This window comes from Triturus cristatus, chromosome 10 (assembly GCF_964204655.1).
Source record: "Triturus cristatus chromosome 10, aTriCri1.1, whole genome shotgun sequence".
NCBI lineage: Eukaryota > Metazoa > Chordata > Amphibia > Caudata > Salamandridae > Triturus > Triturus cristatus.
The window spans coordinates 79,180,751-79,193,759 of NC_140593.1; the positions used below are offsets into that span (position 1 = coordinate 79,180,751).

Sequence of the window (13,009 nt, forward strand, 5' to 3'; positions counted from 1 at the left end):
CGGATTATGAGCGACTGATGAGTCCCTTAGTGGCTCATGAGTTAGACTATTCTGGTATCGGGATTATGGCCTGTGCAGCAGCACATGGAATCCTAGGAAATGGGATATATATGCTGCAGCTCATGACTTCCTGGCGCGAAGTTACCTTGAAGAACACGCAAGTTGTTCTCTGATGGTGCTAGAGTCTCCGGTAATCGAAGAACATGAATTTTCATTTAGTTTATTAGATTGGATGACTGAATCGTTTACTGAACATTACAACGACTTCCTCTTGGAGGCTGTTGCAACATACTGTGCCTATACATTGATGGATTAAATTGGCAGTTGTCCATCTTCTGCGCTTACTAACTGGACATTTTTTACTTTTATTTTGTTTTCTCTCCAAAATGGGCTGTATACCGCCATTTGTTGTTTTTTTGTTTTTTTATTTTTTTTCCCAACAACCTTTTCGAACTTTCACTGCCAATTATACGGATTGGCAATATATGAACTTCGTTCTGTCTCACTCGAACTTGAACTCTGCATTCCTACATTGCTTCCCTATTTTGTTCGTGGTCCGATCAAGGGAGGGTGTAGTGGAGACAGGGTTTTGCCTGCACACATTGCTATGTTAGCATAAGGGTTTTAGAAGTTAAACGCCAACTTGCCACTTTGCTGCTTTTCCACACGTTACTACAGGTAGTTGTAGTTATAAGTAAAACTGCTTGCTTGCTTTTTCTTCACATGAGAACGGTCTGTTTTTCACATCCCTAGACGTGCACCGCGACCTTAGTCTGAACACTGTGTGCAGAAACCGTCAAGGTCAAATAACAATATATGCTGTTGAATTCAGGTTGATCGGCCCACGCTCTAGACACAACAAGCACACAGCTGCAAATATCTGAAACTCGGGTGCCTTTAATATTGCATTTGCATGCATGATTCAGACACTTGGAGAAAAACCTTTCCAGACACAGAGAGCAGAGCTGATCCTGTAATGTGATTCACCTAAGCTGATCTTTGAGGTATGGGGTTCCCCATTCAAACCTAGAGACCTTCTATTATTATATAAAACTAGCTTACTAGCCAGGGGAGGGCGATACACAAGGTATTATAGGACTTTTTTCCACTATCATTGTAATATGATTTCTCCCTTTGTGTTTTATGGTATTGTAACAATGCTGATGGTTTTATTTCTAATCATTTGTCTGCTTATGTTAGCCAAAGTACTGCACCTTAGAGCACGTAGTTAAAAATAAACATTTTAAACCTTTCCGTGTCTCTGATTACTCACGTTGTGGACTGATATGAGAATAATAACGAAAAGGTGTTTCTGATTCCCACCATTCCTGAGAGTACTCTAAGTCGCTTGTTCTGGGTTGTCTAATCATTGGTAGCTTCGAGATGATACGGAGAACGAATGAGACACTGATGCTAGTCGGATAGGGGTTCTGGGTACTGAGGTGAGTTTTTTTGGTACACCACAATTCACTGAGGTCTTGGTTTCCTGCGCATAGTTATGTGCATGAGCAGAATCCCCGAAACACTTGGTTTGGTCTCTCCCCCAAACTTTTTTCCTTCACCCATCTTGTTTTCTGAACTAGTTTTTGTTTGACTTAGGACTCTATGCGCTTTACTACTGCTGACCAGTGCTAACGCTTGTGCTGTCTCCATCAAACATGTTAAATTTGGCCTACACCTGGTCAGCACATTTAATTTACTTATCAGTCCCTAGTATATGGTACCACCTGTACCAATGGCCTATAAATTAAATGATACTAGTGGGCCTGTAGTGCTCATTGTGCCACCCACTAAAGTAGCCCTTCAAAATATCTTATACCTGGTATTCGCCCATTATTTCTGATTAATATGGAGCAACTGCAAAGCGATTTGGTTTGTATGTTCTTTTGCTAGCTCCGATGCGGACTCTAAAACTGAGAGTAATGGGTGCTCTTAGAAACCAGCCTGGCTGTTGTTACATTGTTGATTGCCAAAGGATGAAAGTCTTAGCCAGATTAGGACATGCAGTTGGCACATATCTCTCCACATGAGGGAAAATCTCTTAGAGCGACCTCTTCTGAATCAAAGGAGAATAGGCCCGATAGCTGCTGCTTGGCAGAGAGTATTGCACTCTACAGAGCACCACCATATTCTTTCCTGTACTTTTGTATTACATCAATCTTGGTTCTGTGGCACGTGTCTCCTGTGGCACGAGTGGACGTTCCATAGGGGCTTGATCTACAGCAGATGGTTACCTTTGGCACAACCATCAGAGCTCTCAATTGGCACAACCATCAGAGCTCTAAATAGTGACCACCCACCCATCCCCTGAGAACCAACACTGCCATGCCAGGCGAGGGGTATTTTTAGGTTTCATTGAAATGCCCCTTAGATGTGAGAAAAACATCCTGTGGGAGCTAAAATGGGAAAACACCTCTTTTATGTCCCAACCCCCCGATCTTTTTTCCCCTGCACAGATGTGGCATGCGAAGACTTAGCTGAGTATATTGACTTGTTTCGTGAAAATCGATCCACAGCATTAGAGGTTCTAGGCAAATCAAATCATTTGAAGCACGCCGGCCGGCGGGACAGTTCAGTGCTTATGACTTTAATGAGGCATTCACCTGGAGGAGAATTGGGGTTTATAGGTAAGGCCAACGAGTGGATTATGCGACCCCCTCCCCTCCTTTACCAATGGAAATAAATGGCGTATTACACTCAGTGGATCTACTTGTATGGTTTATGTCGTGCTATTGTGCCATATGCAACAGTTATAAATAAAGATATTTGAAGATAGCCAGAGCACAAAGGGATAAATCTTTGCATTTAATAGAAACATAACGAGGCCTTTTGACTATAGCCCCATTCATTTTCTGTTATAATGTGAGTATAGAATGGAATATCTGAAGCATTAGTAAAATGTTTTCAAATAACGTGAATTGGGCCACATTTGTTGTTGCATTAACTCACCATGGGATGCAGCAACCCAGCTTTTCTTGATGAAGACCCCAGGTATCAACTGCTTGATTACACGAATATTTGGAGCCCCGGGTAAAATAATTGTGCCCTTTGCATGCTTCCTTTCCCTAGGAAACATGGCCTTTTTAAGGTAATTGTTTGCAATTTCCCACCTCTGGTGTAAATAAGCAGACCTGGGCCCTTAAGGTTCAGCTGCGAATAATCTTGTACCCATTTCAATAAAAAAAATTAAAAAAAGAATAGAAGGATAGAAGAAAAAGTGGTCATTGTGCTAAGAAATTAAATTATGGAACTCCTTCCCAAAAAAACTCAGCTGAAAAAAATCTAGTGCCTTTTAAAAATAAAAATCCTATCTCCATCTTTGCTGGCCTATCTTGCACTGTTGGTCTGTTACCAAAAGCTGTTCACGTGTTGATCTAGTCTACATGTGGGATACCCAAACCATCAAATGCTAATTATGAAGTCAATAAGCGAGTTCATTTTAAAACTGCTGAAGGTGATCATTTTCTTTTTCCTCTCTAGCTGTTGAGAAAGTGCATCTTACAGATGGGAAAGCCGGTGGTGGAGGGGTCCCCGGAAAGCCCCCCTTTTGAGAAGCCCAGCATTGAGCAGGTAAGAATGAGCCGATATGTCTTCTGAATGATTAGAAGGAGAAAACACAAAGGTGTGTCATCGAGAATCCGATTTTTACATTATGTTGGTGAACAAAGAAATCTAAACTGCTTCCTACCATGCCTTCAGTCATCATTCCTTAAAATATTGTAACGTTTCTCACCTCTTGTATTTGTAGATATCTAATAATTTTGTTTTGCTTCCTTATTTGAAAGGTTGATTTTTGTCTGTGTTGCATATCTATTTGTGGAGGGAGCTGTGTCATATGGAGCGTGTTGTAATCGGCAACGCTCAAGTACGTTCGAATATTTACATTGAAGTGCTGAGGCTATTTGGCATCTTTTTGCTGACCCAGATGTGTATTTGTGCTGTGATGAGTTGGCAATTACAATGGACTTCAAATACCAGCCCTCAGCTGTTCCTTTGTACATACTGTGGTTGCTAGGTCTTCTCGGGTCCTTGCAAGAGGGACCCAGTTCTTGCTTCTGGTTATTCCGATGTTGATCAGGCGTCTATTGGATCCTAAAGGTCCTAATGTAGTAGTATCCGTCTCTGGCATTCATTCTAGCTTTTTAAGAGGGTCCCAGCAGTGGTAGCAGTTCAACTCTTAACATCAAAGAGTGCCTGTCATCCTCTCCATGGGTACCTAAGCGATGAAAGCCTCGTGGCCTCAGCTCACCTTCTTCAAGTTGTCGCGTCCGCGATTCACAAACTGAAGTTTTCGGTATTTGGGCTCTGCTTTCTGTCTCAGTCCTCCCCGAGGGTACCCTTGAGGAAGCTGATTCTGTATACAAATGTTCCTATTCTTCCTCTAAGGAGGACCCCATTCGTCAGTAGTTGAGTTGCCTGCTCGAAGCCCTTGGCACATGCTCTGTCTTGGTGTTTGCAGATGGGATTCTGGGAGGCTGTTGTACGTATGGCTCATAAACTGGACCCCTGATGATGGTGATGCCAGATGCTGATAATTCTTGGGTTGAGGATCCTAATTCCGCTCAGCTACAATCCTGTCCCCTATTAGCTGAGCTCTGCTTTGTCGGGCACTTGACACAACCCTTCTCAGTGTCTTTGCTATCTAGGCCCCCTCTGACCTCACTCTCGCGGAGCACAGGCGAAGGGCCCACTCAAATTCTTGTCCGCTACACATCTGTCTTCTGTAGATGAGTACTCATTTTTTGGGTCCTTAATTATTCCTATTCTTATTAATTGTGTTTTTGTTTGTCAACAGCTGTTCTTTAGGTTGCAAGTGTGAAATCTACAGCAAGTCCTGCCATTAGCAACATCATATGCATTCTGCGCCTTTTAGTGTAGGTCTGCTAGGACTTGTAATACTTGCTGTGCAAAGTGTTCTGGCTGCAAGGCAGGATGGCTGAAGGTGACACTCACACATTGGCCAACTATGGGAGGGGACAACAGTGCCTTCAGGGCAGCCGCAAAGATAAAAGGGCCATGTATTTTAAGGATTAAAATACCCCTTTCCATAGGTGAAAGAGATGTTGCAAGTCACTACAGATTTGCAAGACCTTACAAAGGTGTTCACCTTGCGGCTATGTGCCTCTGTAGCATCACACATTTCCTTGGCAGCTTACAGTATCCTTGTAATGTACAGTTTGGGTACTTTTTACCGTATGTCATTACCCAGCCTTCAGAATGAGATGGAAAAACAAAACAAAAGACTCCCAAAGAAAGAGTCCCTCCAGGGAAAAGGATGATGAGTGTGTGATCGGTGGTGTGAACTATACCATTCAGTGGATGAAAGCGCGTGCTGGAGGGAGGGAGCGAGCCGCATTCCGGTGCACATGAGCGAACCTGTGAAGAAATAGCTGAGCTCGGATTCCTGGATTTGAGGATTGTGTGTGAACCTTTCAGTTTGAATTAGATCACTTGCTTGATCCAAGCCCAGTCGCTAGTTGAAGCTGAACCTGGGGAGTAGTAAAGCGTATTTTAGTGCGATCTTCAAAGATGGAAGGCATTTAATGGTTTGTAAAGTTACTTCTCTACGTTTACAGTGTGTTTTATGGCACCTACATGCTGCCAAAGTGATTTATGGCGCTTCAAAAACCTGCCAAATTAGATTAAGTAAATGTGATGCTACAAAACACCTTGAGGCACTGTAAACATATATTATAAATAACAGAATTAGAACTCTTGCTTTAAAGATATCTTTAAACCACGATCATTGAAGCAAACCTCCAGGGACGTCCTATTTGCCTTTTAACTACTTGGAAACGTTTTGCATTAAAAAGGTATAAAACGTGTGGTTGAAATGTATCGTAAATCATTTATCTCGAATAGGAAATAATGTTGTGATACTTCCTCTCCCTCCCCTTGCTCTCTTTATCCCTCCCTCCCCTCGCTCTCTTTACCCCTCCCTCACCATGCACCATAGTTCCTTTCACCCCTCAACCCCATTCTTGCAGTAGTAAGTGTATACCGCTCTTCCCGTAATTCATTTTTAGGTCGAGCCTGGGTAGTTAGGCATGCTGTATTCATGTAGGAACTTGAAGCTCCGCCCACTCTCCGCCCATATTTTTCATTGGCTTGTGTCACTGTCCACTGTAAACCGTGGCTGTTCATTGATTAATAGGCTTAGTAGTCCCTCCTTAGGGACCGCCTTGTCTCATTTTGTAACCTCCCATGACGACACCCCCTGTCCTATGTGTTGTTACTCGGTAGGCTTTAATTACAGCCTCCAAGCACTATTTTCTCAAATAGCTTTGTCCGGCTTGCTGTTGCAGGCAGGATACGCTCTTTCCTAACACTTTTAAAAACATTTTATAGCACGGGTGCCAAACGCATTTGCAATGCAATAGGTCTTGCATTTGCGATACTTTATGCTATTGACATAGATAAATAAAAGGCATTGTTATTTACAGTTTTAAAAACAACACATAAATAAAAGCCATTATCATTTACAATGCCATTAGCTCAAACTTTTGTAAATGCGAGACCTATGGCATTGCAAATGGTTGTTTTTTCTTTTGCCACATACTGCCCATTCGTGTTGCCCACTTTGTCAGTGCCTGCACTCTCCCTTTCACTGCCCTGTGCTATCTTAACTCCTCCCACTTCTGAACCTGCCATCAACAATCCCTTGGCCGCATTGCTGCGATGTTCTGTGCCGATATGGAAGAACCTGTCAAACGCTTTTATTCCTTTTTATTCTAAAATGTAATTTACATTGTTCATTTTTTGAGGTATTTCACGTGAGGCCTAAATGTAATTCCTTTTGTTAAATATTTTACATTGCAAACTCGTTTTTAGGTCTGACCTAAATCTTGCTAGCCCCATCTAATAAAAAACATCTTAAATAAATACATAAATTTATAGATAGCGGGGTTATGGCCCATTCCACTTCTTCCATTGCTCTGTACAACCAATTTGCATTTCACTCCTGCCCACAATAGACTACAGCATGGGTCAGTGCTAACCCTGGGCGTAGTTCGCGTAGTAGAGCTACGCGAAGTGCACTACGCAAGATACGCGTAGCGCTACGCGAACTGCGTTGTACGCTGTTTGCGATGATTGCACAGTGCCGGATGCTTGTCCGCACTGTGCAATCATTGCAAACGGCATCTTGCACAGTGCAAGCGGTCGTTTTCTGACGCTCTAATAGATTTTTACTCGAGCGGCAGCTTTCTCAACGTGGACTGGTAGTTTCTCATCGCGCGCAGTCGCGAGCATACGCGACCACTCGCAATGAGAAACCTGACCTCCCCGCGTTGAGAATCTCGCCGGGAGATTTATTTTCCACGCTCGCGATCGGCAACTTGATGTTGCTGATCGCGAACGAGGAAAAAGTCTCGCCGGGATGTCATTTTGCTCGCTCGCGGTCGCCAACTTGACATTGAGGACCGCGAGCAAGCAAAAAATGCCAACTATGCTACGCGATTTTGCACTGTGCTACGTGCAATTTGCGTAGCGTGAAGTAGCACAAACTACACAAACTTCGCGAGGGTAGCGTAGTTGTTCGCCCAGGGTTAGTCAGAGCTCTTCAGCCATTGACTGTCTTGCATTATCAGCACTTGCCAACAATTGTTTTTCTGTCCATTATGTATCCTTTTTAGGTCTTGCATATAGGAAGTTTCAGCTGTCTGTTGTCAAAGAGAACAGTACGAACAATATAGTGGACTTCGTGTCATGATTGGATGGCATTCTTGCCTGTCTCAGTTCCCTGCTACTTCTTCAATGGCTTCCCTTCTTGTTCTTGTCCTTCCCATGGAGCACTCCTCTTTAGCATATTTCTAATTGGATGAGTTGTATCCTTCCACTACTGACATTAGAGAACTACATTTTCATTTGGTTGTCGGTAGACCTGTGTGAAATTTACATTACACTAGCATAATTCTCATAATTTGGGGAATTTCACATTATGCTTATTTAGTGGAATTCCCGTAATGACAGCATTATGCCAAGTAACAGGACAAATTCCGCTCACCCCTAATTGGCAGCTCTCCAGGGGAATGCACATCTTTCCTTGTTCTTTCCCCATCTGGTCATTCTCCCTCACACCCCTGCAAGTCTATAGAGGCTTCCTTCAAACCATCATCACCTCAGTCTTCCTTGCTGATCAATTTCTCTTTTGCCCCTATGAACCATGCTCTTTAAAAAACTATTTATTTATAAGGCTTCCAACAAACCCTCTCTACTCTGCCATTGCTCCTCTCTGGACAGGCCTCCGTTTTTTAAACATTTTTTTTGCAATTTATTTATTGTTGGATTTCTCATAAACCCACAGTCCACTCGCCCCCTCCCCATACCACATTTAAAAATGTTTCTCTTTTCTTTTAATGTAATTACTTTGTAGAAGGCCCGGCAGTTGGCCATTGTTTCTGGGGCTTTTGCAGTCGCTTCTTGGTGCAGCATCACAAGCATATTTTTTCTGTAATTATTTTCTTCTAAAATGACTATCTATATTACTGTTCAGAAGACGGTTAGTTTACTAGTGTTATCTCTATTACTGTTAAGAAGCCTGTTAGTTTACTAGTGCTCTCGATATTACTGTCCAGAATCCAGTTAGTTTACTAGTGCTATCTATATACCCGTTCAGAAGCCTGTTAGTTTACTAGTGCTCTCGAAATTACTGCTCAGAAGCCTGTTCGGTTACTAGTGCTCTCGATATACCTGTTCAGAACCCTGTTAAGTTACTAGTGCTCTCGAAATTACTGCTCAGAAGCTGGTTAGTTTACTAGTTCTCGCTCTATTACTGTTCAGAAGCCTGTTAGTTTACTAGCGCTATCTATATTACTGTTCAGAAGCCTGTTAGTTTACTAGCGCTATCTATATTACTGTTCAGAAGCCTGTTAGTGTTCTAGCATTATCTAGATTGCTGTTCGAAAGCCTGTTAGTTTACTTGCACTATCTACATACCTGTTTAGAAGCCTGTTAGGTTACTAGTGCTTTCGAAATTACTGTTCAGAAGCCGGTTAGTTTACTAGTGCTATCTCTATTACTGTTCAGAAGCCTGTTAGTTTACTAGTGCTATCTATCTAGCTGTCCAGAAGCCTGTTAGTTTACTAGTAATCTCAATATTACTGTCCAGAAGCCTGTTAGTTTACTAGTAATCTCAATATTACTGTTCAGAAGCCGGTTAGTTTACTAGCGTTATCTATGTTACTGTTCAGAAGCTGGATAGTTTACTAGTGCTATCTCTATTACTGTTTAGAAGCCTGTTAGTTTACTTGTGCTCGCAATATTACTGTTCAGAAGCCTGTTAGTTCACTAGCGCTATCTGTATTACTGTACGGAAGCCTGTTAGTTTACTAGTGCTATCTATCTAGCTGTCCAGAAGCCTGTTAGTTTACTAGTGCTGTCTAGCTAGCTGTGCTGCAGTCCAGTGCGGTATTTGAGCTGCCTACATGTTCGGAAGCTCCATGGACTCATGCTTTTTAGATGTACTGAGGACACCAGGTGGACACGTGCTCTTACAATCTTTAGGTCTAGAATCCACATCCTCATTGAAATGGGATAATTTCTATACAGGAATGTTAATTCCTCCCTTTGAACACGTTGTTTCTCTAGACCCAAATCTTTCGTCCTGGTAGTGGGCATTCTTATTGGCTTTTAAGATGCTTGAGGAGTCTGTGAGCTCCAGGTTTCTTTTGGTGTTACTACTCTACCTGTCCTTTCACGGACACAAGATGATCTTTCTCACTTGTTATTCTTTCATTGATTTTTAAAGCTTCATCTTGACCAGGTGATCATACTGTGCCTTCTTCCTTAAGCTTTATGGCCCATTCAACAAAGTGAAATGAACGCCTGTCAGAGCGTAGAGTGAATTATTTTGTTCATGCTCTGTGCCTCCCATGCATCAATTCACCCAGAAGCATGTAGTGTTCTAAGAAATGTCACTGTTGGGAAGCTAGTTTCCCGGCTAAGTAGTTCATTTTTCTTTTCTTCCATTACACGCAGCTGTGTTAGTTGCAGCTTTACTGGTCTCCATTATCTAGCAACATCGCCTGTCTTGATCACCAAGGGTGAGAATGTTAATGCAACTAGATGAAAGCAGCATCTCTTGCCTTCTAGACCCTAGCCATGTTCTGTAGGCATTCCTCTTTGACTTGCCCATACAGAACAGTTGTTCAATATTTGCTTCGCGCAATGTTTACTCTAAGGCTGGCAATGTCCTCCTTAGTAAATGCCTTCTAGCTCTTTAAAAGTGGTAACCTACCCTCAAAGTTTAGGATTTTGAAGATGTTGTGAAAGGTTGCATACTACAGCAACTTTGGCAGCTCTACCACATATATTCCTTTACTTTACCAGCATCCCCTCACCATTCCCAACTCGTCTTTAGCTGCTCAGTGTATCAGCAGCCTGTGTGTGCCGAGGTGAAAGTTGCAAATGGCAGGTGAACAGCTAGATGCTCAAAATCATCAAGTAGTGGTGTGCCCAGAATTCAGTAACATATGAAGAATTTTGTGGTCTTGAAATAACTCTTGCTTATACATGGCTTACGCAATGCAGATGTTCAATACAATAACAATATATCATTCCTTTTGTTTTTAAGGGAGTTAATAATTTTGTACACTACAAGTTTAGTCATCTACCTTCCAAAGAAAAGCAGACGATAAACGAGCTTGCTAAAATGTTTCTGAATAGTATAAACTATTGGCAACTGGAGACTCCTTCTCAACGGCGGCTACACTCTCCTGCTGATGATATCCCTGGTTATAAAGTGAACTATACAAGGTAATAACCCTCATCGTATAACTATTGGGATTTGTTATTGTACTTGTTTTGGCGGGTTTATTATAATACATTTGGAATCGTCTTAGATTGATGGTGAACTTGCATCTGTAGAAAGCCATGGATGAGGTGCGGGAGCACTGGTTGTACAAGGAATAGTGAGGCAAAGATTATTATATGCAAGAGGTGGTGAGAAGTCCTGGATGTCTGGGTTGCCCGTGACGGAGAGGCAGGGTGCGGTACAGATGAGGGATGAGGAAGGGATTGGAGAAGAAAATAGAATATCCACAAAGTTGAGCCAGGACAGATTTGTGGTATGGACCCCGTGATGGGGTGCGGAAGAAGGTTGTATATAACAGGAGGCAATGTGGTAGAAGACAGAGGGGCAATAACGGGCTTCTTGAAAAAGAGAATGAGGGCTAGAATGATGTGAATGAGGGTAAAGCGACACGTGTGAGGAACAGGATCCTGACAGCAGTTAATGCACAGAATATGGGAGGAATCCTATCTGAAGTCCGACCGAGACACTAAGTGAGGAGGAGAGGTTAACAAGACCTACTGGGGAAGTGAAAGGCATTGAGTTAGGAAGAGGTGGCATGTATAGAAGGGAGAGGGTGGCCAAAAGGGTGAAAGAAGACAGGCTGAGGAGGTAAGGAAGAGCAGTGACTGGCATGACGTAGTTGCTACGAAGAGGAGTGACTGCGAAGAGAGCAAGATACCTGATGGATAACATTAAGGAAATCAAGGGGGAAACAGGAAGCACTGGGGTCCATAACACTCAATCCGCCATGCCCACGCTGTTAAGGAGTTGTCCATAGCTCTCTTCATTTTTCAGTTCCTTAAAAAGAACTGTGGCCAGAAAGCAATGACACTATCATCTACTGTATGTTTTGGTTGCTTGGGTGAGCAGAACCCACACATTGTAGTCATGGACCAAAGGAGGCTTATTTGACAAGTGTCTTTTTGTGTGTGACATGCTGCAGGTGGCTCTGCTACTGCAATGTCCCCCAGTTCTGCGACAGCCTACCCCGCTACGAGACCACACAAGTGTTCGGGAGGACACTGCTACGCTCTGTCTTCCCGGTCATGAGACGGCAGCTGCTGGAGCAGGCACGACAGGAGAAAGACAAGCTCACCCCAGAGAAGCGCACTCTAATCCTCACCCACTTCCCAAAGTAAGGAGAGCCTGAAAGTGTGTGTCCCCTCCAGTAATTGTACGCGTAGTAACCAATCATCCAGTATGTGTTGTCTCCTTTGGAAACCCCAGGTAATAATAATATAGTGAACCATTGGAGGGTTTACTGCGGCAGGGTTTGTTTTCATCCTCTGACTGTCTATTTTGTGCAGTGCCTGTATCAACCACACATTTCGCATAGTGTTACAGCTTTTTGCATTTCAATGCCACTTTCGTACATTTCACTGCTGCTTCTAGCATTTCACTGCTGCTTCTAACATTTCACTGCTGCTTGTGGCATTTCTGTACATATGAATTGGAAACGTGCTGAAGAAAGCCTTCTAACCTTTGCCTTCTGCACTGAATTTTTGCACCAAAATACTTACCTCACTAAGTATCTGTGGTATGCGTCGTAAAAACCATACAATTATTTGCCATCAAGGGCCTTAAATTCTCCAAGACTTCGAGACCTGACGGGTTTACCCCAGCCTTTTACAGAACCTTCTGGCCCACTCTGCTCCCACTAATGACTAAACGTTTTAAAGCTAAAGCCACTGGGGTGGGGGGCAGTAATGCAAACCATGACTGAGGCATGAGTGTCAGTCATTCCTAAAAAGGGGAAGAAGCTGAACAATGCAGCACCTGGAGACCTATCTCTTGATAAAATGTACACAAAAATCATGTAAAACCGACAACAGCCCTTTCTGCAAGACATGGTTCACCCCGATCGGGTAAGATTCATTCCCAAGAGAAGAGCGGGAGAAAAACACAAAAACAGTCCTACATCTTATTGACATAACTAATGAATGTAATGATGCAGTATTCTTATGGTCTCTGGATGCCGAAAAGATGTTCGATTGAGTGGAACGGCCTTTTCTGAAAGACGTACTAAGGGACAGAGGAATGGTGGGCCGTTTTATTACAGTTGCTCTAGCAGGTTATACTAACCACATGGCGACGTTTAGTGTCAATCGGATTGATTCATGTGCCATGCACATCAAGCCAAGGACAAGACAGGGGTGCCCACTGTCACCCCTGCTCTTAGCCCTCCATCTGGAGCCTTGAGCTCAGCCGTACCTCTAC

General features: G+C 43.0%; 1 protein-coding gene across 5 annotated transcripts in view; it reads left to right on the forward strand.

Annotated features, from left to right (window-relative positions):
- The window catches only part of KAT2B (lysine acetyltransferase 2B), a 271,057-nt gene that overhangs the window by 153,313 nt on the left and 104,735 nt on the right, over positions 1 to 13,009 (forward strand). For 3 of the 5 annotated variants that reach the window (XM_085630459.1, XM_085630461.1, XM_085630464.1), the window contains exons 4-6: positions 3,481 to 3,570; positions 10,574 to 10,755; positions 11,736 to 11,927. In XM_085630459.1, coding sequence (XP_085486585.1) covers positions 3,481 to 3,570; positions 10,574 to 10,755; positions 11,736 to 11,927 — 464 coding nt within the window. The remainder of the gene's footprint in view (positions 1 to 3,480; positions 3,571 to 10,573; positions 10,756 to 11,735; positions 11,928 to 13,009) is intronic. The other 2 variants (XM_085630460.1, XM_085630463.1) reach the window with 1 other exon arrangement.